The sequence below is a fragment of the Gallus gallus genome, chromosome 34 (assembly GCF_016699485.2).
Source record: "Gallus gallus isolate bGalGal1 chromosome 34, bGalGal1.mat.broiler.GRCg7b, whole genome shotgun sequence".
Lineage (NCBI taxonomy): Eukaryota > Metazoa > Chordata > Aves > Galliformes > Phasianidae > Gallus > Gallus gallus.
The window spans coordinates 469270-494396 of NC_052565.1; the positions used below are offsets into that span (position 1 = coordinate 469270).

The following is a 25127-nucleotide window of genomic DNA, read 5'->3' on the forward strand; positions in this document are numbered from 1 at the left end:
TCAATTTTATCATTCTTTATATCGTCGTTAAGAGTAGCAGGTATTGATGTACAATGCATCTGTCATCTTATTGTGCTTCCTATGAAAATGTGTGTACATAGTACAGATACCAGAGAGAATTCAACACTTTATACACTTGAAGGCATTCAGAGATCTGTAACAGAAAAAAAAATGGCACAAGAACAAGGCCTAAATGCTACGGAATGGATATCTACACTGATATGATGCATGTATAGAGATATATATATATATGTACACATATATATATAGTCATATATATTATATATAAGAAATATAAAATGCAGATGGCATAATAGAAACAAACCAAAAGTTGTATGTTCCAACAGGCGAGCCTTAAGGTCAGATCCCAGCCCCATCTTTAAAAGCTTTAACGGGTGAAAAAGGAAGAAAATAAATACATGAAATGCAGTGAAACGTTAGGAAAAATCCATAAGAAAATTTATGGATGCGGCCGACCTTTTGTCTTTGGGTGATTGCTGGGTAACAAAGGGCTGACCCCCGGTTCCTAATTTTGGTCAGGAAGCAAACAATAATAATGAGGATAATAATGGGGAAAGAAAAAGAAAAAGGAAGAAGAGTCTAGAAATAATAACTACTAAAAAGACTTATTGCAAAAGCTCTTAAAGAGAAGAAGCACTTCAGCCCCAGGAAGGCTCTTGCTTGGTGTGGGGGGCTGGGGGTGGCCAATGGCCCCACTGCTGGGAGGGGGCAGCGATGGGGAGAGGTGGGGGGCCCGGGCCGTGAGCTTCGATGGTGCCCAGGGCTCGTGGCCCCCAGGGGTGGCCGCTGTTGGGGGTTTGGTGCGGTGGGAGCCTGTGGCCCCATGGACCGTGTGCCATTGGGTCCCTTAAACCTGTCCCCTTATTGATGTTGGGGCTCCTATGGCTGCCCATATGCTTTCCTTATGCTTTTCTCCCCCAGGATGACTGTTTTGGGGGCTGCATGGGGGGAACCCCAGATTTCCTGGGGTTTTGGGGTAGGGAGGCCACGCTGTGACAGGGCAATGAGGCCCCACACTGTGACAGGGCCTCACATCATGACGGGGTCCCACACCATGAGAAGGCCCTACACCATGATGGGGCCTCACACTGTGACGGAGCCCCACACCATCACAGGGCCCCACACCATGACCAGGCCACAGGCCCTCAGCGGTCCCCCAGTCTGCAGCCCTCCACGCTGCTCCCCCAGCGGCCCAACGTTGCCATCCCCGGGGCAGAGGCCGAGGAAGACATTTTGGAGAGGTGGAGCTGCTCCGTTCTGTGCACATGGAGCGGCTGTGGGTGCCCAGGCAGGGCCGTCGTGGTGAGGGAGGGCCCAGGGGGCTCTGCCGGGGCCACGGGGCTCTGAGATGATGCCGGGCACGGGGACAGGCGCAGGCTGAGGCCTGGGGGGTAGAATGAGCATGGAGACGATGGATGGACGGACGGACAGACGAACAGGGCTGTGGATGGAGACTCTGCGGCCCGAAGGCTGCTTCTTCTTGGCTTCTGGGTTTCTAGTTAAAAAGGCCGAGGGGAGCCGAGGGGGAGGAGACGGGGCAGGCCCGCGCCCCGGCCCGCTGTGCGTGGCTCCGCGGCTGGGCTGCAGCCTCCTCGAGTCTCTGAGCCAGCACGGCCCGGCCCGGCCGCCTGCCCCGAAATCTGAGGCCGCCGCTCTTGTCCGCGTCCTGCCGTGGCTTCGAGCGAGGTCCCCTGGCTGTGTCTCTCCTCTGGGAGAAGGGCAGCTCTCCGGAGGGCTTTGGTAGCTCGGGTTGTTGTACATCCAGACGTCGGTTAGCAGGTGAAGTCCTCAAAGGTGCCCCGGGCCGGGTGGTGAGGTAGGATGTTCGCTGCGTACGTCATGCCAGCCGGGTGACCCCGTAGGCTCTCACAGGGGTTCTGCGGGGGCAGAGATGGGATGCTGCGGTCACAGGTTTCACCCAGAACCGAGCCCTGTCTCCCCGCAGCACCAATGCCTGCTGCCACTTCTCCCCCAGACGGTGACGGTGCCCCCCAACAAGACCCCCTGCCCAGCACTCACGTGGCGTTTCACATCATCCATGCTCAGCGCGACGCCCTTGTCCGTGTTGTTCCTCTTGTGGTTCTTGCGGCATTTGCCCCGCCGGCACAGCCGGTGCTTGATCACCTGCAGGAGATGGCTCTCAGCTCCAGGATGGACCCCACCAAGGGGGCTCCCCCAGCAGGTGGAGGGACACGGTGCCAAGGGGGCTGTGCTGACCCCACAGGAATGGGGCACAGCATTTTGGGGCTTACCTCATAGGCGTAGTCAAAGAGCTCCAGCACAGTGAGGATGCTGGCCCCGATAAACAGCCCCATCTGTCCTCCGATGTCACCTGGGGGGGAGAGGAAAGCTGTCAGCAGGGCACTGCTGGCAGATAGAGCAGAGAAAGGGCAGAACTTGTCACTGCTGTGATCCTGGGGGGTGCTCTGCTCTGAACCCACGCTGTGTGCACACCCTGGTGCCCCAGGATTGGGGTGACAGCACACAGGGCCACACTGAAGGGTGCCAACCAGAGCCCTCGGCACAGCCACCAGCCCACAGTGCTCACCCAGCAATCCAGCCACCTCATACGCCTTCTTCTGCTCGATTGTCTCATAGTTCAGGGCTTCAAAGAAGATGTCCAGCACCAGGATGTTCTCCCTGCGTGGGCAGAAAGCGGCGTCAGGTCGTGGTGGTGGAGAGGAGCACTGCTGCCCCATACCTGTGGTGCGTTACCCGATGTACTGCTCCGACTTGTTGTACTTCTTGGCCAGGTACTTGGCGGAGGCTTTGCTGGGGATCTTCACCATGGAGAGCTCTTTGCCATAGCGGGTGACGTTGCAGGGCATCTCACAGACACAGTACTCATTGTCCTTCTCCACCAGGAAATCTGGGCAGGAAGAGAGATTTAGATGGGGATCTGGGAAACCCCGACGCCGTCGGTTCAGCCCCGTGGGACCGAGCAGCCTCACCTAAGGCCGGATCTGCGCACTCCTTGTACTGCTCTGGGGTGCAATAAGGGGCATCGCCTGCAGGAGACAGAACAGGTTTCCCATAGGACTGTTTCCACTGGGTTTGGGGTGGGACACAGCGATGCATAGCTCACCTGGCATGTGCACCATGCGGCAGTTGCAGTTCTCCACCAGGTAGCGGGTCTCGCAGTCGATGCGGCAGGCAGTGATGCTGTAAGTGTCGTAGAACTCCGAGTCACCCGTTGTGGCCTTACAGTCGCCCCAGGGAGGTGGCAGGTAGATGAGCTGAGAGGGAAGCCAGGGATAAGGAGAGAAGCACACATCCCTGCAGCCCACAGTGTGGTGAGGGGATGGAGCCTTGTGTGCCATTTCCGTCCCACACTGGGGCAGGAAACAGGGATGCAGGGAGGGGGCTCAGCACTCCAGGGGGTGGGAGGGATTGAGCAGGGCCCCCAGCCCCTACCCGCTGCTCCTGGCAGGACACGAAGGTCTGGAAGCCGGGTGCCACACCGAAGCCCAGCTGGTCGATGAGTGGAGGCTCATCCTGGCTGTGGATCTGCACCTTGATCCCGGCTTCAAATGAGGTCTCATCTGCAGCAGAGAGGAGCAGAGAGGAGCTGAGCCCTGCTGCAAGAAGGAAGAAAACTCCTCCTGTCTCCCACCCTTCCCTTTGGTGAAATTCACTCCTTCACATGTCCATGCATCCATCCATCCATCCACCCCGTGTCCTTGTCCCCTCCAGTCCTGTGGTCCAGAGCTTGGGAAGAGCAGTGTAGAAAGTGCCTGGCTCTATTTATAAACAAGTGATGGCTGCTTGTCTAAAGCGACAGGGAGTTGCCATGGCAAATAGCATAGGCAAGGAGGAAAAAGGAAAGCAAAAGACCTGAAGTGGTGAGAAACAGAAGGAAGGAGCCTTGGGGACGTGGTGCTGTGGAGTGTGGAGCTGGGAGGCTGCTGGGAAGCAGCCCAGGAGCTGCTGGGTTACCTGTTTCCCCCCACACTGGGAGGTACTCGTCCTGCTGGATGTCCAGCATGATCTCCAGGCCATTTCCAGTGCCCCCTTTCATGGTGATGAGCCGGGGTTTGCCATCCTGCCCTGCGTTGAACGTGTAGCACTTCCCATAGCGTGTGAACACCTGTGGGATAGGACACAAGGCTGAGGCTGGGGCCCCTCTGCTGGCCCCAAACTGCCACTGGCACTGCGGAATGGAGCCAACACCAGCCCCAGAATGTGGCCATGCCCAGCCTGGAGGACAGCCTGACCCAGGCTCCTGCCCCATGGGGTCTCTTAGCATCGGAGCTGCCTTTTCCCTGGTAGAAGGATGAGATCCCCGCCAAGGCGATGGGTGCAGGTCAGTGGAGATGCTTTGTGGGTTTGCAGCACCGTGACCCTGCAGCCCCAGGACGGCGGCACTCAGCCCTGTGCCCTCACCAGTATCTGCCCCATCGCCTCCAATCCCACAGATGGGGGCTGGACAGGATCCTCAACCTCTGACCCGTTCCAGCTCTCACCTCCAGCTGCCAGCACAGCTCCATGCTGCTGAGCTACCACCAGCAAAGGGAGCGTTTGGGGCCAGCAGGCTGCAGGCTGCACAGTGCCAAGCCCAGACCCTGAGATGTGGTGGGCATACAAGGATGGAGGTGTCTCACCCACACCAACACCAGCAGGATGCCTGGGTGCCTGTCCCCAAGCATGGACAGCATCACCCATTGTGGCTGATCCAACACGATGCTGGTGGGAGCTGCTCCCTCGTCCCTTTCCTCTCCTTATGGGGCCAGGAGACAGGCAGCAGGAATCCTCCAGGAGCCTGCTCTATACCCAGGGCTTTGCTTTTCCCCATCCCAAGCTGCGAACGCGGTACTCATCACACTGAGCAGTCCCAGGTAGTGGAAAGGGGAGAGGAGAAGGTGCGGTTGTGGGGCAGGTTAGGGGTGACAGGAGCCAGGAGATGACGGTGCCAGGCAAAAGAACTGTGCCACCATCCGGTCCCCAGGGCAGCAGGATGGGGCTACTCACCGCCACGAAGTCGCCGGGGCCACACTGCTCGCCCTGGTAGCTGCAGCTCAGCAGCATGTCCTCCAGCTGGTGGCAAGTGCGGTTAAAAAACCCGTGCAAATTTAGGGGCTCATCCTCATCCCAAGAACTGAACTGGGCTGGGACAAAGCCCAGCTCCATCCCAGGCTCGTAGTCAACCAGGGGCGCGAGGTAGAGCAGGTCCTCGTGGCTGAGCTGTGAGACCCTCACCCGGTTGATGTTGCAGAAGGTGACGGCGGGGAAAGTCATCTCGGGGCTGTCCTCCTCACTGAGCAGTGTGACGTGGTGGTACTCCAGGTAGTACACAATGCGGTCGGCCACCTGGTAGAGGAAGACGGAGAGGGAGAGGAGGAAAGCCACCGCCCAGAGAGCCTGCCGGGCACCCAGGCTGCCCTCCACGAAGATGTGGCTCAGCCCGTGCAGTGTGCAGCTGCTGGCAAAGGCCACGAAGTCCGTGGCTGCCCCTGCGTCCTCCTCCTCCTCTTCTTCCTCCTCCTGCCCATACAGGAACTCATCGGCTCCATTCTCTCCTCTCCCAGCTGCTGTGGCATCTCTTGGTGCTTCCTCGTTGGAGAAGGAGATGGTGCAGAATATCTGGAGGGGCATTGTGCAGAGTGGGAGTCCCAGCTGTGGGGTGGGGGTCCTGGTCCTGTTGCAGGTTGGGGATCTCCAGTGGTGAATCAGTGCCTCATAGAGTGGGTGAGAGGGGCTGGGATGGAGGAAGGGGAAAAGTTGGGAGCGGAGAAAGAGAAGGGAAAAGGAGTGAGAGGTGTGCAGCGATGCCGGAGCGAGGGGAGAGGAGCAGAAGAAGAGCAGAGGGCTGCTCAGGGGGGGTTGGAGAGGAGGGGATATCAGGAGCAGAGGGCTGGGGAGGAGCGAGGGGCGGTTCTGCAGGCTCCCGTGGGAGCAGCCCGGCTGCGGCTGGCAGGACGGAGCGAAGACGTTGCTGGCTCCGGGATGCGCTGCTGTGTTGGGAGCTGAAGGGCTGCCAGATCCGGGGTGCACAGCTGTGCATGGACGGGTGTGCACAGATGGGTGTGCATGGATGGGTTTACATGGATGTTGTGTGTGCAGGCACCTGGTATGCTGCATCCTCCATCCCCGGCAGCCCGATCAGCAGTTCCATCCATGCTGTCCCGCCGCGTGCCAGGCTGTTTCCTCAGCCTCCATCTGCTCGGCTCACCGGGGTCTCCAAGCTCTTCACCGTGGCAGCCAGAGATTGCCCAAAGCTCTGTGTCACCATCCTGCCGTCACGTCCATCTGGGTGGTGCCAGTGAGGATGCTGTGGTGTCCCCGAGTGCTCCGTGCTGCTCATCCTGGTCGCACCCGTCCCCATGGGCTCATCTCCCCACACAGTTGGACAGCAATGTGAGCATAGGTGATGCCTGAGGTTGGGTGTCTTCCAAGCCTATGCTGCTTTTTGCAGGATTTGAGCATTGTCATGTTTTGGGCGACGCCTCCTCCTGGAGAGCCACGCAGTGCATCGCCCCATGCTCTGCTCCATGTGGGGCACAGGGAGCCCCCAGGGTCGGCGTTGAGGTGAGCAGGATGAGATTTGGGGTTCCGGAGAGGCAGCCCTGAGATGGCACGGGGCTGGAGCTGGTGAATCCAGGAGCAGAGGCATCACCCCTCACTCCCTGCAGCCCTGCGGCAGCACGGCCCCTTCTTGCGGTTTGCTTTTTTCCTGCACTCAGCACTTCGTAAAAGCATCCAATGTGACCACAGAGCAATCTCCAGCCCCATCCCAGCACCGCAGCCGCCATCAGCAGCCCGAGGGGAAGGGGAGCTTCTGCATGCGGCACCAATTCAATGCACAGGAGCTGGGCAGGGGGTTTGGCTGACACATGGGTGCAACGAACACACCCCAGCCCCTGCATCAGCTACACATCCTTCTCCAAACGGCTCCTGGCCCCTGTGCATACCCCAGCTCATGGACACGGGTATCCCCAAAGCAGGTGAACAAATGCAATCAGGAAACCACCGAAAAACAGCTCTGATCCCTGTGTGAAGTTTTCAGCTCTGCCAGAGCAAGAGATGCTGTGAACTGCGTGGGGCATGCACAGGGGACTGCCAGCAGGGCTCAGCCAGGAGGACAAATGCCAATGGGACAATGGTGGGACAGCGTGGCATTCCCTGAGGGTCCACCCTGGGGATCCCCGCACTCAATATTCCCCCAAAGGGTCCTTTGTGTAAAGGGGACAAAGCAGAGGAACCAGCTGCAAAGCCAGGGAAAGCAAGCAAGCGTGGGTGACCTTGGGGACAAGTGTCATAGCCACAGGATGAAATTTCATAGGGCTGAAAGCAAGGTTGTGCCTTTGGGGAGCAACCTGGAGAGCCTCAGCTGGAAAAATCCTGGGAACAGCGCCGGGATTGGGGAGCTGGGAGCCAGCAAACCATGGGGACCAGGTCACAGCCCCTTGGTATTTGGATGGAGATGAGCTACAGCTGCACCACGGGCAGGGCCAGGCTTTAAAAGGCATCAGCTGGGAGAAGGCTTGGAGGCATTGGGTTGCTCAGTTTTGGGAGGCAGGGGCTTGGGAGGTGGTACAGGAACCAGCCCTGGAGGATGAGCAGGTGTGAGCTGGCTGAGGTCAGGGTGAGATTTCTTCTGTTTCCTGGTTCTGGTGTGAGCAAGTTGTTAATGCAATGTAATGGTTCTGGGGGGGGGGGGGGGTTCAATGTGCTTTTCAGGAGCAATTGCAGTAGGGTGAGGGAGGTGCTGTAATGAAAGCACTCCATCATTGTCTCATTTGGCAGAAACCTGTGGGGAGCACCGGGGTTGTTCCTGGGGAGGACAAATGCTGCTTTGGGATGAGGGTGACCGGGGTGGTCACAGCCAGGAGCATAGCAGAACTCAGAGGAGCCCGTCCTGACCCTGAATCTACGGCCGTGTCCCCATGCTGGGGACAAGGGGTCACCGTCCCAGTTTCTGTGAGCTTTGTAGATGTTGGAGGAGCCCTTGGGCTCTCTTCAGCTCCTCCCTCAACGGGAGTTATTTTTACCCTCTTTCAGGTAACGCTTTTGCGGGGGAGAAGGATGGGGGATGCTATAATTAACGGTGACATCAGCCCCCGTGGCGGCATGCGCTGGGATGCCGCCGCTGTGCCCTGACCTGGGGAAGGGGGATGCTGGGTGCCGTTGTGTCCCCCGCAGCAGCGGGACCGCGGCAGCAGAGCGGTGTTTCCCTGCTCCATCGCGGTGTCTGCCCGCTGTCCGATCCCGCAGCTCCGGCACGGGCCGGGGGCACCGAGGTTCCCCGGAGCAGCGGAGCACGGAGGCGGCGGGGAGGGAGGGAGGCGGGTGGGGGATTTGACGGCAGCGGCAGCAGCGCATTTCACAGCCTGTCACGCTTTAATGGCAGAGGAGATCAAAGCCGGGATGGAGTTATTCATAGAGATAAACCAATCCCCGAGGAGGCGAGGAGGAAAACAACATTGTGAGCTCTGTTATCCCAGGCATGCAAACCGCAGCCCGGCCCCAGGAGGTGCCGCGGGTTCGCCTGGTTCCGTATCCAGGCGCCGGGGTGCGATGGGACGCACTGCAACCCCGCAGCAGCCGGGAGCTGCTGGGGAAGGGAGGGGATATGCGATGGGGCAGAGGGGCTGCTCTGCGCTCGCATTGTGCAGCAAGGAGGAGAAACGCGGCTTTGCAACGCGCCCCGGTGCCCGGAGGGGCTCTGCCCCACCACGAGGCGGAGATGGGGAAATCTCCATCGCTCAGAGGCGGAGGAGTGGGGTGGGATGCGGGGATCCTGCGGCACTAATCCCACCGCCTTTATCAGATGCTACCACCTTGCCTCCGCTCGCTCCACCGGCCAAGCTGGGCGTACTGGTGTTATCCGCCCCTTTATCCCCCAGATTAGACGCTTCACAGTGGATTAGCATGTCACATTCTAATGCAGAAAGAACCGGTGATTTAAAAATAAAGAAAGAAAGAGTTTTTTTTGTCCATCTGTACGATTCCCCACCGCTGTATTTTCCCCCACTTTGTCCCCACGGGTGCAGCTGTGGGGAATGGAGGCGTTGGGTGATGTGGGATCGCTGCTCCCGGCTCAGGGGACAAAGGATGGGGACAAAAGGCCTCTGTGGGGATGGCACTCTGTCCCAATGGCCCCATGCTACGCTGCCTGGGGCTGCTGGCTGCAGACCCACATCCACAGCGCAGGACTTTAATAAAAAGCACATTATGGTGAGTAACGCGCTAAGTGGACTTCATTACGGACCCGGGGCCTCCCTGGCTGTTCCGTGTGATTTCCTATCAGACGAGCCTTATCTCCTCTCCGAGCGTTCCCATTTAAACTCCATTAATCTTTCAAAACCTCCTCGTCTCGGTGCTTCCCAGCCTGGTGCAGGTGCTGGCAGCACTGCAGGGCTCTGCAGCCCCACTGCTGGGGGGGGGTCTGTGAGCAAACCCCTATAGCTGCGCTCCTCCATGCACCCACTGCCATTGTGCCCACGTACCCAAAGTGCTGAGCACCAATTTCCCCCCCTATACCCAAAAACGTCTGTAATACTGAGAGATTTCTGCATGACTTTTCCCCCACGTGCAACATTGGTTTTGCATTGCAGGGGTCGGTGCTGCGGTGCAGGGGGTGCTGTGAATTCCAGCCTTGCTCCACGCAGACACTTCTCCAACAGCCTCCCCGTAGCTCCTGCTGCTTGCAAATTGCCTGTAAGTTGCGATTGCTTTCCGACATCCTTCATGATTGCTCCGATGCTCGGTGCAAACAAATTTGAACCGATGGTTTTATTGGTGAAGGGGGAGGGGGGGGAATTGTATTCCCATCCGGTTCCTTTGCTGTGTACTGCATGGTTTTCACATCTAATCTAATCCAAGCAAGGTGCTCGCGTGGCCCAGCTCTGCAGCTGCTCCAGGTGCTGCAAGAAGGGGTTTGAAACCCCCAGAAAACAAAGGGATGGGGGACCCTGGCCTGGTTTGGTCCTTAGGGAGACTGCCTGGATGCAGAAGGGAAGAAAAAAAACGGTTTGGGAATAATAATGGTAATTTAAACCCAAGAATTATAACATCCAGTTGTGAAGGCCAGTATATACACAGAAATGGGAGCCTGAGATGGTGAGGAGCATCTCGAGTCACGGCTGTTTCAGGAGTTGCAGTGCTGCTCGGAGGGCTCAGACCAAACTCTGTGCAGATGGTAAAACAACAGCGGCTCTAAAAAGGCAGAGAAATTAAACCTGAGGTGAAGGGCTGTGGGATGGTTCATTTCTCAGCTCTCCCTACGGAGTGCTCTGCACGGCTCAGTGTGCCCCTCTGCCACGGCTCATCCCAGCTTAGCAATGGGGGACAGAGGGGAGGATGGCACCAATTCCTTGTGTGCGTTCTTTCACGTTGCTGCGGTTGCCCAACACGCCGTGTGCCAGTGCTGCTGCTCCAATGGGGCCTCCGATTGAGACGGAAAGGAGATGAAGGAGATGAAAGTCATTTGCATGAATTCCCATTTCCTGGTGGTGTTTTGGTGCTGCGTTCCCAGCCTGCAGCTTCCCCTGGAGCCAGTGGCCATGGGGCTGTGCCCAAAGCTCTGTGGTTGTGGACTCCCCTCCTCCATCTGCGCAGCGCCTGAGAGCCTCCCCATCTCCTTCAGCAGCTGAAGATACCATTTAACCTTATTAATAATAATTAATAATTAATTTGTTAATGGTTTTGTGTGCAAAGGCATCTCAAGAGGAACAGTAACAGCCCTGCAGGGCCCCAGCGTGCATCTGAGGTGCTGTGAGCTCTTGGCACAACATCTCTGGGTGTGCAATGTGCTTTTGGGTGTGCAAAGCTCTTGGGGCATGCATGGCACCTCTGGGTGTGCATGGTGCGTTGGGGTGTGCAAAGTGCTTTGGGTGTGCATGACACCTTTGAGTGTGCAGTTGTGCATGCCTCAGTGGCTGTGCAAGACATCTGTGGGTGTGCAAAGTGCTTTAGGTGTATGAACACCTCTGTGTGTGCAAAGTGCTTGGAGTGTGCACCACACCTCTGGGTGTGCAAAGAATGCTGTGTGTACAAAGTGCACTGGGATACACAAAGTGCGTTGGGTGAATGTGACATCTCCAGGTGAGCAAAAGTACTTTGAGAGTTCACAATGCATTGGGGTGAGCAAAATGCTTTGGCTGAGCACGACACCTCTGGGTGTGCATAGTTCCCACACTTGCACAGTGCACGCACATATGCAGCAGCTCCGGGCGTGCTGTTGGGGTGGGCTGCATGGCCAGGCTGGGGACTCAGTGCCCTGTGCTGCTGCTGCGTGTCCTCCTCTCTGCCTCCCCACCTCCTGCTGGGAGCGGTGCTGCTCCATGCCCTCAGGTTTCAGGTGCTAAATGATGCAGCTGCTTCGTGGCAGAGCTGCTGGTGAAGCGGCTGCAGAGTGCAGACACGTATCAGCCCCCGCTGTGCTGTGCCCAGTGTTGGTGCTCCCGACGCTCCTCTGCTGCTTTTGGCTCAGCCAAAATCCCACTGCGTTCAGTGGCATCGCTCCCACGCAGGAATAGGAACGGTCGTGCTGTGCAAAGCAGGTGAAATGCAACAGGCTTCGAGCAAACGGCACGCGGGGTGAGCAGAGCCGAGCACGGCTGAAGGATCCCAAACTCCACGCCCTGAGGGCACCCGTTGCTGGAAAAGCTCCAGCAAAGCCAAGGAGACGCGAAGCAGAGCTCCCGGTGCCTCCGCTCCGTGCCCGAGGGCTGCACGGCTCAGGGCTGCTTTGCTTTGAGCAAAAACACCAACGTGCGGAAATCCTCGGGGCGGGCAGAGCCGGGGTGTTCCCGACCCACCCGCGGCCGTTCCTCTGCTCCGTCACCTCCGATTACCCCGCGCGGCGCGGTCGGATCCCACGCGGTGCGCTCCGTTCGCTCGGAAAACGCTGCGAGCTCCGGGGTCAACGGAACCACAGCCCGACAGCGCAGCGCGGGGGGGGAGCCGGGACTGGCGGTGCTGCCGGGGAGACCCCGGGGGCAACCGCCGGAGGTGCAACACGGCGTGGAGATCGCTGCGACACGCGAACGGTTTCAAGCTCTGCTGAGTTATTTAGGAGCCTGCTTTTAGGAGCGATTTATATGCGTCGCTCGAGTGTTCTACACCGTTTGTAAACGCGGCGCTCCGCAGGGCTCATCCGGGAGGTCCCCAGGTTGGTTTTGCAGAGTGTGAATGGGGCTGTGTGGGTTTTGTTTAGGAGCTCCGTGCAGCTGCGGGGTCTGAGCGGTGCTGCGCTCTGAGCTGTGTCAGAGATGCTCCACACTCCGTGGTTGTCCGTGGGCACTTTGCTGTGGGGACGCTGTGCTCACTGCAGGGCTGTGGGTTCCCGATGCTGGTGTCCATCAGTGGGTGCCGGGGGGCTCAGAGGGGCTGGAGGGACAGCGAGGTGTTCCTGATCCTTTCTCCCTTACAGCAGCTCCGGAGACGGGAGGAAGAAGAGGATGGGTTCGCTCCAGAGCCTTCCTGCTCCCTCCCTTCTCATCCTCCCTGAGCTCATCTCTTCCAGGGCAGAGGACACACGAGGCAGTGCCATGATCCCCGTGTCAGACTCAATTCTCCCCAGTGCCAGCTCAGCCCCGGAGCCTAATGGGAGCGGTCCAGAGGTCTCAACCCTCTGCAGTGATCCGCGATGCCCCCGTGTGCTGCCTGGAGGCTGCCGAGCCCCAAAGCACAACGGGGATGAGGACACACGGATGTGGCTCTCCCTCAGGATGGGCTGCAGGGATGTGAGAAGGGAAACTGCAAACGCATCACAACGGGCACGGCAGCATCATCTCAGCAGCACTGTGCCCAAAAGGGGCTTTGCAGAGCCAAGCACACGGCATTGCCCCCAGCTTTAAGGGTGGTTTGCATGGGACAGCCCCACTTCCCACCCCAAGTCCCAGGGTGAAGAGGATGTTTCTCCTCCTTTTCCCTGAGATGCAAAGAAAATGAATGGGGTTTGGAGCCCTGCTTAGAGATGGGACCCCTGGGCCTTTCTCTTGCTGGGTGAGGAGCAGATCCGTGGGGTATGAGTGGGGTTCCCAGGGCTGTGGTGTGGGAAGGGAGTGGAAATGCAAGCAGGGATCCAGCGGGGCCACGCAGGGGAGTTCCAACTTATACACTACGAGGCAGCAGGTGAGAAACGTTGATTTCTGCTGCTAATGAGCACAGCCCCAGAACGGAGGCAGTGGGGAGGGTGAGTCCCCTGTTCCCATAAAGGAGCCCTTGGGGACCAGGCTGTGGAGCACCACAGAATGCTGTGGAGGGGGGGAGCTTCATGGACTCCAGGCATCCACCTGGACCTGGAGAGGCTGTGAAGAGCCAGGGGAGGGATTGGTGCCTCCATGCTGCATCCCCAGGTCTCTTTAAAGGCTTTGGTGCTCTGAACAGGACTGAAGTTAGATGGTTGCAAAGGTGATGGAGACAGAGGGGACCAATCTCCATCCCCACCTGTACAGACAGCTTCCTTCCAGTCCATGGGGTCTGGGCAGCCCTAAGATCCTCCCAACAGTGCTCCTGGATACAGCATCTCCTCTGTATCAGTCAGAGGAGGGGGCAGTGCTGTCTCTGTCTGCCCAGGCACCCCTCCTGCCTGGACTGTGTTAGGGGGCCCAGGACATAGAGGGGAGCACAGGGCAGTGGGACCAGCAGTGGGGCAATACTGGCTGGGGAATGTGGTGCATCACACAGAAACGTGGAGCATCACACAGGGACATGGATCATTGCTTGGGGACATAAAGCATTGCACAGAGGTGATAGAACATTATACGGGCACATGGAGCATCACACAGGGACATAGAACATTGCATAGGGGTGATGGAGCAACACATAGGGATGTGGAGCATTGCATAAAGACATGGAGCATCACACGGGCAATGGAACATTACATGGAGACAATGGGGCATCACATGGGGATGTAGAACGTAGTGCAGGGATGCAGAGCATTGCTCAGGGATGGTCCCACTGCTGCCCTGGCACCCATTGGTCTCTGTTGGTGCCATTGGACCCAGAGCAGCACAGAGGAGCTCAGCACGGACGGACGCAGGAGGGAGTGGTGCAGAGGAAGGAATGAACCTTTGGCTCAAACCAAAAGCTGCCACCAAACCCATGAGGGGACAGGGCCAAGGTTTCCCAAACAACACCATCCCCATCCCCAGCACGCACAGCTCCGCCAGCACACGGCTGCAAGGGGAATCCAACGAGCAACATAAATACAGCACTGAGCCAGCTTTTTCTAATCAAATCCATTAAATCATCCAAACCTGCTTGCAAGGAATAATCCAGGCAGTAATAATAAACCAGCTGCACGTCTATTTTGCTTCTCCCGCTTAGAGCAGAGGGGGAAGGAGGGTGCTTGGATCCCAACGGCGGATATAAGGACGCAGCAGGAGGGTCCCTGGGGATGCTCTGGTGCAGAAAACACCGGGGAGCACCAAGCATCAAAGCTGGTGGTGGCACACGTGGGCTGGGACCTGACCCTGCTCCAGCCTCCTCGCCTCCATTTAACAACCAAACAACAGAGGAGCTCTCTATCCCAAGAGCCTGCCAAGGGAATTTAGTGCTGGAGATTAAAATCCCCCATATAGTGCTGGGATGAGTGCAGCAGCCCTGGGGACACCCAGCCAGTGCCTCGGCGCGCGCTGTGGCTTTGTCATGGGAGGTGAGCAGGACGTCCCCAAGGCCACACTGGGGACAGAGATGGGGACCCCAGAGCTGTGTGCTCCACACCAGTGCCAAACAGACAAGGCAGCTGATGGGGAGAGGCGGCTGCAGGGCACAAAGGCGTTATTGTGCATTGGGGCCACGCGTCAGTGTGAAATGCAGCCTCTGTACTGCACCGCTGGGACCCGCTGTCCCCAAGGGCTGACAGGGCTTCCCCTGCTCCCTGCTGGCCACTGCCAGGCCTCTTGCTGCTGTGCCACCAACATATCTGAAGAAATCACCAGCTCCCAGATAGCCACAGGGGGAGGCATCCATCCATCTCTCCATCCATCCATCCCTCCATCACTCCATCTATCCCTCCATCAATCCCTCCATCCATTGCTCCATGTGCAGTGGTTTCCAGCATCAATACCCAGCCCAGCACGCACAACCCCGCATAACCTGGAGTGCTGAGCCCCAGCAGCATCCCCTGGAACCCCCTCAGCGATGCTGCTGCCCTTTCTTTGGGATGCAGAAGGAGGGAGGAATGGTGGTGGGCAGACCAACGCCTTCCGTGCATGGAATTCACAGCCTGGGGAGGGGGCTGAGGGGGCACTCACCACTTTGAAGTCTTCAGGGCTGCACTGCTCCCCACGGAAGAAGCAGGAGAGCAGCATCTCCCGGATGTCGTGGCCGGCGCGGTCGTAAAACTCCAACATATTGAAAGGTTTGGGCTTGAAGTTTCGGAAGTTTGCCTTGTCCTGTAGGATTTCCAGCTGCTTCTCATCAGCTGTCTGTGTGTCCGGGATCTCGTATCTTAGGGGAAAGAGCAGGCAGAGGCTCAGGCCTGGCTGTGGTGGCTTCACACGAGCTGTTCCTACCCCAACCCAGGGCAAAAGCACATGGCATCTTTAGGGCTCTCAGCAACACAACTTGGATGGGCAAAGAGGTGTCCCATGCATTCAGTCATCAGCATCTTCCTAGAAGGGTCACCACAGCCCCTTTGACAGCACCAAACCCAGATCAATCGCTCCACAGTTAGACCTGCAGCAGTGATCCCAGCTCAGGGCAGCCTGGTGCATGCCCTACGTACCTAAATATGCACAGGCAGAGACTGCTGCTGGGCCCCAGGAACATGAGGGTGGCTCAGCAGTACCAAAGAGCTGCTACAGGCATGGGGATGGGCTGGGTAGGATGGGTGAGGGGTCTCTGGCTATGGTACTGTGGGGTCCCGCAGCCCAAGGGATTGCCACAGTGTACTGGTGACATGCAGGAGCTTCACCTGCCAGCCTTACAGCATGGAGCTATGCTCTGAGGCTGGAATCACATGTGCTGGATCCAAGCACAGGGACTGGAACCATGTGTGCTGGGATCCATGCACTGGGGCTGGAACAGGGTGTTCTGGACCCCCAGGAACAACTCCATGCCCAGGAGCAGGACCTGAAGGATGCCCTCCAGGTAGGGCTGTGCACGCTTGCACCCAGCTGCAAAGCTGAGCTGCCTCAGGATGTGCTCTCTTGCAGAGATGAAGGCGATGCATCGCACAGCAGTGCAGCAGGGCAGGTGGTGACACGCTGAGCTGGGGAGAGAGGTGTCACCTGGGGCCACTTCAGGACACCCACCTGTTATTGAGCAGGGCGAGGAGTTCCCCGGCGTGGTACAGGTCGTTCTTGGTCACCCGGCTGAAGCGGAACTCGTTGAGGTTGCAGAAGGTGACAGCAGGGAAGGTGAGCCTGGTGGCGGCCACCTCGTCCAGCTTGGTGACGTGGGGGTAGAGGAAGTAGTACTGGATGCGGTTGGTGCAGACCAGGGCGAGCAGCGCCAGCGAACCCATGAAGCAGAGCGCCCAGACCACGCGCTTCAGCGACAGCCGCTCGTAGGAGAAGATGTGTGAGATCCCGTGCAGGGTGGAGCTGCTGGCGAAGGCCTGGATGCTCACCGGCTGCCCACTGTCCACCTCCTCCTCGTCCACCTTCAGGTCCATCATGGTCCGCGCTGGCAGCCCGGGGGGCCACTCTGTGGGGAAAGGGACCCCTGGGTGCCCGGTGCCACCTCCTGGGTGTCGCCGCCTCCTGATGTGTCCCAGCGAGGGAATGCTGGGGTGCACCTCTGTGCGCGGCCATCCGCACTGCTGGGGGTGCGCTCTCGCATGGGGCAGCGCTTTGCTGTGCCCCTTTCTCCCCCCGCACCCTCTATATTCTATCTCTGCCTTTATCGGGGTGCAGCATCTTGCATCCCCCCCTCTCCCACCTCCTCACTGCCCTCCCCATCCCACAGCACGACCGAGGTGCTGTGTCCCCCCCTCCCCCCGCCCCGGTACCCCCGCAGCACGCATCCCCTCCGCCTCCCCCGAATGGCACCAACGCATCGACAAAGACACGAAGGAGGGGAGGATGCAAACCTGGAGTCAGGGCCGCTGCGACGCGGGTGCCGGGGATGGGGCCGACCTCCCTCTGCCGGGGTGGGAAGACGAAGCCGGGAGCGGGGATGGAGGGTGCGAGCGGCACCGAGCCCGGCAGTGGCGGGCGAACCGGAAAAGAAAAGGAGGGGGGGGGGGAATAAAAATAGCCTCGGCGGTACCTTTGGTGCAAGCGTGGGAGCGGGGATGCGTCGGGGCCTCACTCAGCGCCGCGCGGGGGGACCGGAGGCGACCATTGCCGGAGAGAAGGCGGCCGATGGGTGCGAGGAGAGGAGCGGGAGGCGAGCGGGAGGCTGCTGCCCTGCCAACCACATGGAGCGATGGATGGAGGGATGGAGGGATGGATGGATGGATGCCTCCCCCTGTGGCTATCTGGGAGCTGGTGATTTCTTCAGATGCATAATCCGCATGAAGTCATTGTCTGTGCGCTGGTGGGGCCGGAGGCCGCCGAGGGGTGCCGCAGGCCGGTGGGCAGCGAGGAGGAGGAGGAGGAGGAGGAGGAGGAGAAGGAGGAGGAGGGAGAGGCGGAGGAGCCGGGAGCTCCAGCGATTGCAGGCTGCTGGCAGGGGCTGTTGGTGCTGCTGCCGTGTGCGTGTGGGGATGTGTGTGTGCGTGTGCATGCGTGTGCCGCTCCCATCCCCCAGCGCCTCGCAGCAGGGCTGCAGCTCCCCACGCCCCCCCCGCCCCCCGCACCGCCCTGACCCCACTCTCCTTTGGCCACGGCCTCCGCTGCCCTCTGGCTTTCACCCACGGGCAGCCGATCCCACCTGGTGGCTCCGTCTGCTTTGGGGCAGCAGCGTGGCGCTCACTTTTGGACACGACCCCAGCACGATGCTCGCTGCAGTGGGGAACTGACCCTGCAGGGCTCCTGTCCCTGCCCCTCTCCTGGCTGTGCACCTTTGGCTGTTCCTGAAGCTGTCAGAATGGTGCCTTTGTCCCCTGGGTGCTTCCCTGCGGGGTGCTGGGTGCTCCCCTCCTCCCCATAGTAGCACAGCAGGGCTCAGGGTGCTCCCAGCACTGCAGGATCCCTGAGCCCCTCCTATCTTTCTCCCCACCATGAAGCTGGGGGGCCCCCACTCAGCCCCAGGCGTGCAGCAAGCAGCTGCCCGCCATGCCCAGGAAGGTGGCTGCAGGCACCAAAGGTGCCCTCCCAGTGCATCCTCACTGTCTGCCCTGCGCCTCATGTGAATGTGGGGAGTTCAGGGTGCAGCGAGGTCAGGCACGTGCACCCTGTCCCCACATCTCATGTCATGGACACGCTTGATTTGGTCCCACTCTGGAACACCTTGTCCAAACCTTGGACCTCACCCTTCCCTTGCTGGAGCAGAAATCTGCGGCTTCACAGTGGGTCCCTATAGGGACATTACCCCTATAGGGACAGAAATGGGTTTCGGGGACACCCCACTGAGCCTGTGTCCCCCTTGCTTGCCCTGTTGGTGAGCAATGAGGCCAATGCCTCCTCCTGACAGCCTCCTCTCCACTGAGGCTGCCAATGGAAACCTGGCAAAGGATACGCTTCTTGTCTAAGGGATCAGAACCTTTACAAAGGGGTTGTTTCTCCCACACCCTGCTTTTTTTTTCCCCCAGATGACAGCTCATTCTCTGCAGTGGTTTTATTGACAGTAAATGCACCGGCAGTGGCAGCGATGGGGTTTCAGGTTGGAGCAGACACACGCGTAGATGCTCTTGCAAACCTTTGCTTTCCACCATGCCAGAAACCCCAGCAAAGCAGCTCTGCACCTCCAAATGGAAACTGCCTTTCCTGGGGGGCTGCCGGGGCCCCCAAATGTTCCTTAGCCGCTTCCTACAGGAGGTGGGGAGGAGGTGAGCAGCGGGAGGAAACTTCCCCACCGTTGGCCCCCAGCCAGGAAGGATGCAGCTGCATCCTTGGAGAGGAGCGGAGCGTGGGGAGCGCGAGCATTTCCGTGTTATTTTTTGGGAGAGCCACGTGACGGCTGTGTTGGTTCCTGCTGGGAGAGGCAGCGAGGCCAACCGAGGGCTGTGGGACTGGAGAGGAGTTAACGATTAGCCCCAGGCGTTAATTGGTAGCAGCAAGACAGCAGGCACGAAGGCTTGAAGGTCGGGGCTGGGAGCTGAGCGCAGTGGGTGTGAAGGGGGAAAGCTGCTGTGGCTGCATCCTTTGCAGGGGCTGCTCAGCTCTTGTGGATGCTGAGCTCCCCTCGGCTGGCTGTGCGTCAGCCGTGCTCACTGATCTAATTAGCAGGAAAAATGTAATCAAGGGAAGGTGCTGCACTGCTGAGCCTCCCAGCGCAGCCTCCAGCAGGGTGTCTGGAGTACACCTTGTGAGCTGGGGCCCAGGGCTGGCTCCAACCTCGTAGGTTTTTTTTCCACTTCCAAGCAATGCTCGTCTCCATTCCACCATGCAGATCTCTGTTACGGAAACAAACTTCCATTCTGCTGCTTGGAATTGCATCCCCAGGGCAAAATCACTCCCAGGGCAAGGCTGGGTAAGCGATGCTCTCCTTCCCCATAGGGCCGGGCTGCTCCCTTCTATTGCTCCCTTGGATCAGGCAAATTGCTTCTTTATCTACACCTGCCACCCAGCTGTGCCATGGGAGGCAATTTAATTCCTAGCAGTCTATTAAACACCATGTGAGCTGGAGGAGCTGGATGCTGCTGCTTGCTTTCCTGGGGTGGGAACACCCTTGGGGTGACCGGCCTTGCAATCTCTATGTATTTAAAGTGGGAGTTTGATTTAAAATGTGGCTTGCCACGAAGACCTTGCTCCAAGGCAGTGGAGGCAGCACTGTGGCGTTGACTGCTCTGCACTGGGATGGTGCCATTGCTTGCTCCATGCTCTGCCATTGCTCCAAGCCTTGCACTTGGGGGGAGCTTTGCAGCACTGTGTGGTGTCTGTCCCTTCTCATCATCCCACTCCTATGAGGGGAGGAATCCTGGAGGCAATGGGGGAACCCAAGCCCCCCTAAAACCTGGGCTGAGTGACACGTGAAATATCCTGAGAGCCCATTTCTGCTAATGGGTTGCAAATTGCTTCCATCAGCTCTGGTATTACAGATTGCTCACATGAAACCGCTTCCAGGAGCCCATTTTGGGGCCAAACTCTTCCTAGCTTGGGGAAATAACCATCAACATCATTAGCAAGAGTAAATTGTATTCAAATGAGGCAGCGTGGGGACTTTCTATGTGTACCTTTCTCTCTGGTGGGGCAGCTGGGGGCTGTTCTATCTGCATGGGGTTGGGCTCCGCTTCTCCCTGTCCCCAGTGGTGTGGCATCACTTTGGTCCACCTTTAAACCACGAGCAGCTTCCGTGCCTGCACACAGGTCATAGTAGAGCTCCACAGCTTCCTAATTGTTGAGCATGCTGTTAATTACTGAAAGGCAAAGCCTCAGTGGGACTAACGAGGCTGTGAGCAGAGCTGCTCCTTGTCAAGCTCTGGTGTTGCATCATGGCTTGGGCGGATGGCAGCAGGGATAAACCTCACATTTCTTCTCTTGGCATCCAATTGCTCCTGCTATTTCAACCACGCCTGCCCATTTCAGAGACCTTTCCATAGGAAATCTCCACATCTAAATCCTCAGAAATGAGACCCAAGCATGGGCTGCTTGGTGATGCTGCGGGATGCCTGAATTCAGCACATCCCCATTGCCAGAGCAGCGCAGCTGGAAGGGATCCGGGTGCACACCCAGGGCTGCTGCTGCTGCTCGCAGAGCTGTGCTGGGGCTACCCCGAGGAAGATGCAATCCCTGCAGGCAGCTCCCAGCTGGGGTCATTCGCCCCTGTGCAGTGTTGATTTATGCCACGCCGTGCTCCTGCTCGCACCCGCTTGGCTCTCCCGGCGCGAGGAGCAGCCAGTCCATTAAACACTGAGTCATCCTCAGCGGCATTTAATTCGGTGAGGGGCAGCAGTTTGGATAATTAAAGGCCTCCGTGGCCAAAGCTGGCAGCAGGGCTGGAGGGGAAAGCGAGGACACCCGGCAGTGTTGGTGAATGGTGGCAGCTCTCCTGCGCTCCCTCCTCTCTCCTGTTTGGATTTAGGGGTGGATTTTAACCCCGTCCTCCCCCAGGTGAGGGCTTCCTCAGCCTGGTGAGCACAGTGATGCTCTGTGCTATTTCTGCCTGGATTAACCACGTCCTGATGGGATCTCCCATGGGCAGAGCCGCTATCTGGAGGCCTTGGCTTATTAAAAGGACAAGCTGTTCGGGGAGCCGGTAATAAAGCCATGAAAGCTTTTACAAACCAGAGTTGAAGGCACTAATATCGCTGTGCTCTGCGTGGGTGAGAAATTAGACAAGAGTTCCTCCATGCTGATGGTTTTTTTTTTTTTTTCTCCTCCCCCCTATTCATCTTTCTCAACAATTATCCTTTATTTTGATATCTTTCTATTTAAACCTTCAGCACCGTGCTTGGGATAAGGAAGAGGCTGAGTCGCTTAACAACCAGCACGGGGACCTGGAGGTGCTGGGGGCTGTGCCTGGGGCTGTGGGATCTGACCCCAAGGGGCACAGTATAACTCCCCAGGACCACCTTCTGCAGGTGAAGCTCTTTGCTGGCAACCTTGGGACAAGCCATGCACCTGTATCTGTGTTTCACCTGCCCCACGTACCTGGGGTATGTGATATATCACAATCTGGGATCCCCCCCCCCTCCTGTTTTGCTGCTCAGCACCCTCAGATGTGGGTGCCCTTTGCGTGCTCTGGGTTTGCTGTGTTTTTCTTCTCGTCCCTTCAAGGCTCTCACTGCTTTTCTGCCATTCTGGATATCTTGTGATCGATCAGCTGCAGCTTTCCGGAGCTGTGGCCGGCACGTTGCAGGCTGGAGGAGGATGGAAACGCTGTGCAAAGTTGCTGAGCTGAACGTACAGCTTCATTCACTTGAGCGATTAGTCTGAGATGATGCAAAACCACTGTGCAAGGACCATCCTGGAACGCTTTCCCTGTGCACCATCTTCACTTTGGCTACCTCCTATCACCCTCACTTGTTTTACTCTATGTCCAGAAAGGCCTCTTCCTCTGGGACATGAACAGTATGGGGGCTGTTCCCCTGGACCAGAGGCTCTGCAGATGCTCAGGATGGATCCACATCTGGAAACATGAGACCGAGGCCCTTTGAACTCAGTTTGTATGGTTCCAGGTTGAGCAGGGGATGTGTGGTTGACTGCAGTCGTGCAGCACTGCTCAAGGCCATCCCTCCCGGCTCCTCGCTCTCTCTGTTGCTCTGATTTCCCCATCAGAAGCTGTTCTGGAGCAACACAAGTAGGAACACCCCGCGCTGTCAGCAGCCATGCCTTACTCCCGTGGATGCCCCCAGGACATCGCTGCAGCTCAGACCACAAATGGGTACCAGCATTGGGTGTGTGTGCACGGAGGTGAAACATGGGGTGTGTGCAGCACAGTGGGACCCCCAGCTCCTCCCTGGGCGCAGACCCACCCTATCCCCCCCAGTGCTGCCCTGCTTTTCCAGCACCATTTGTCCATCTGTGCTACTCCAGCTTTGCTGGTGGCTCTTTGTCCCCGTGCCCTTGTCACTGCCACAGCGCAGATTGCATCTTCCCTTATTCTCCCTGACACCGGTTGCAGCCACAACAAAACTCATCTGCTTAAGGAAACGCTGAGGGTAGCTGGGAGGGGAAACGGACTCCCCCCCCAACTGCTGCACAGAGCTGTGATGGAGAAGGAGAGTCCCACGCTCCAATAGATTGCACAGGAACCGAAGAGTTAACGCTGCCGGCACGCCAGCATCCTCCAAACAGCTCCGATGGGAGCACAGCTCCCCCGCTCCCGGAATGCTGGCAAACAAATGAAAGCGATGTTGCTACGAGCGCAGTTTCTTTGCACCGCCCAAAGGCTGAGGACACAAAGGCGGTGCAATGGGTGCAGGGGGACCCGGGAGCACCACGTGCCCGTGAGCCGCTTTGGCCGCGGCGGAGCTGAGATTTGCTGCTTACGGCTCTGGAGCGACCTGGGGAGGGTTTGGGGGAGCCTGCAGAGAAGGGCTGCGGCTGACAGCTCTCTGCTGGCGCTGCTGCTCAGCACTGTGCCCCAAAAGCTCTGGGAGGAAAGGGGCTGTGCAGGGAGGGGGGATGGGTCTGTATCCCCCAGGTTTATGGATCAGCTCGTTGGCTTCCCAGCAGCTGTTCAGCATCTCCGAAAATGAGCTCCCATTTGGCTTCTTGTGCTCATATTTGCCTTGAAGACAAATGAAACGGAGAGATGCAAATCCCCTGAAATGATGCAGTGGCACTGGTGGCTGCGGTGGCCCCGGCAAGGACACTGCTTGGCACAGGGTTGGTGTATGGCACCTGGAGGGCTGCTGCTGGTCCCTGCCATGGCCTGTCATTGCCCCCTGCTTCTAGAGACAGCACTGTTTTCTTCTCTTGTTTTAAATGGAGGGGGGGGCTGTTTGCTACCCAGCCCCCGACCACCAAGCCCGTGCACGGAGCAGATGGAGCCCATCTTGAACATGCAATCTCAGCAGAAGCAAAGCCAATAAGTGAGTTAATTACCGCCGTGTTATGTGAGAGCTGGGGATTCCCAGGAGACGAAGCAGCCCTCGGCTTGCCATCCGTGGCCACGGGAGCTGGGGGGGGGTCGGGTGTGCAGAAACTGAGCCTCAGAGCTCTGCAGAGATTGTGGGATCTGTCGCTTCCCCTACAGCTTTCCTGGCGCATTCATGGGGTAGTTGCAGAGTGTCATGCAGTGTCTGCCACTCACAGGGCACTCCTGCCTCTGACTTTGGAGCTGTGAGCACACCCGAGGGCACAGCATCTTTTGCTTTTGCCTTACTGCAGAACAAAGCTGGGAGAGAAAGAAGAGCAGCTCCCAAACTCCCTGGCTTAAAAGTGAATTTGGATCAGAATTGCACCGATGCATTTGGGGCAGATTTGCCACGTCCCCCTCCAGCTGTGCAATGCCATGAGGGCCTCCCAGGGATGCAGACGTGCTGATTTGCCCTCAGTTCTTCCTCTCTGCTCCCATCAGCTGAGCAAATAAGGTTAAGTCCACAAATGGTTTCAAACTCGATTGCCCTGGGCTGCCTCTCAGCTCCCAAATACCCCACCCTTGGCGTGTCTGCCCCACACATAAGGGTGGCAGCGGGTGGCTTTAATTCCTCACTTCTGCATGGGCTGCCAGCTCTGCTGCCCGCTTACCCTTGATAAATATTGCACAAAGATTTGGCTGCCAGCATGCTGGAGATAAAGGTCCGGTCCCGACAGATCTCCTTCCTCGGTGCCTTTTGTCTTGTTATGTGTCCCCTTTGTTAAACAACCCACCTGCCACAAGAGAGCCTCTTCCCATCTCCGCTCCGGCTTCGGGTTAGTGCTCAGCCTCCAAGGGAGCTCCCTCCTCTCCTTGCACAGCCTTGGGTGGGAATTGAGGACTGTCATTTCCAGGCCTTGAATTGTCATTGATCGGGGGATCGATAGCAGAGCCGTGGCTCAGTGCTCTCCTGAGGCCGGCAGGATCCTGCTCACCACTGTCATGCAGGATGCGGGGATGCTCCTGTGCAGCAAACCTAATAGAGAATAGAGCTCTGAACGCTCTGGCTGGGCTCAGCCTTGCTAAAAATCCTCTTTGCACAGCTGCAGCCAGGCTGGATGAATGCAGCTTGGATGCCAAGAGAAGGACTGATGTTGGGAGGTGTCACCGGGAGCTGCGTTTTGCCCTCACGCTGCATCTGGGTTTGTTGGAACTCTCCCCCTACCCCTGTAACCCTCCAGGTGATTTCAGAGCTAAAAGCTGCTCCGTGGTGATGCACAAAATGTCTGACACCGACGAGAGGTGCTGGGTTGTGCAATGGCGAGCAGTCCTGGTGTTCATAGGGAGGATGCACAGCGCTGGGACTGTGCAGGCACTGGTCCTGCTGCTGCGCTGCTGTGTGAGCATTGCTGCCGAACCCACATTCATTGCTGTAGGTGAGAGGACAGGCAAATGCCATCAACCTGGGTGGGTAGGGAAAGCCTTAAGGAAGCCTGTGGCTGTGTACAGATCTAGTTGGTGGCATCTCCCCCTTTTGCATCCTCTCCAGCAGCCTGGTGTGCTGCTGTCCTAAGCGTTGTCTGCTTTAAGAAAATAAATTACAAATAAAAAAGAGATGAGTGACACAAATCTGGAGGTGTTTG

At 58.0% G+C, this 25127-nt stretch overlaps 2 protein-coding genes across 6 annotated transcripts; both read right to left on the bottom strand.

Moving 5' to 3' along the window:
• LOC107055396 (WAS/WASL-interacting protein family member 3-like) lies at window positions 1–1791 on the bottom strand. The gene has a single exon (XM_015300255.4). It carries the CDS (start codon window positions 1780–1782, stop codon window positions 1105–1107), a length of 678 nt encoding a protein of 225 aa, XP_015155741.2. The 5' UTR covers window positions 1783–1791; the 3' UTR covers window positions 1–1104.
• Window positions 1–17633, bottom strand: ASIC1 (acid sensing ion channel subunit 1). Of its 5 annotated transcripts, none has more exons than XM_015300234.4 (12): window positions 17185–17633; window positions 16227–16620; window positions 15225–15420; window positions 3958–4108; window positions 3436–3563; window positions 3107–3257; window positions 2973–3029; window positions 2737–2890; window positions 2570–2661; window positions 2274–2353; window positions 2041–2145; window positions 1–1898 (listed from the first exon to the last, which is right to left on the bottom strand). In XM_015300234.4, the coding sequence occupies exons 2-12, from the start codon at window positions 16589–16591 to the stop codon at window positions 1794–1796; spliced, it is 1584 nt and encodes a 527-aa protein (XP_015155720.1). In that variant the 5' UTR covers window positions 16592–16620; window positions 17185–17633; the 3' UTR covers window positions 1–1793.
• Between the last annotated feature and the right edge of the window lie 7494 nt (window positions 17634–25127).

Bases quoted from the DNA above. Each gene is read 5' to 3' on its own strand.
- ASIC1 (XM_015300232.4), bottom strand. From the start codon at position 5,613: ATGCCCCTCCAGATATTCTGCACCATCTCCTTCTCCAACGAGGAAGCA. The intron at 3,564-3,957 runs GTAACCCAGCAG...TCTCTGCTGCAG, and splicing joins CCCAGTGTGGGGGGAAACAG to ATGAGACCTCATTTGAAGCC. The intron at 3,030-3,106 runs GTGAGCTATGCA...TGTCTCCTGCAG, and splicing joins CCGCATGGTGCACATGCCAG to GCGATGCCCCTTATTGCACC.
- LOC107055396 (XM_015300255.4), bottom strand. From the start codon at position 1,782: ATGTACAACAACCCGAGCTACCAAAGCCCTCCGGAGAGCTGCCCTTCT.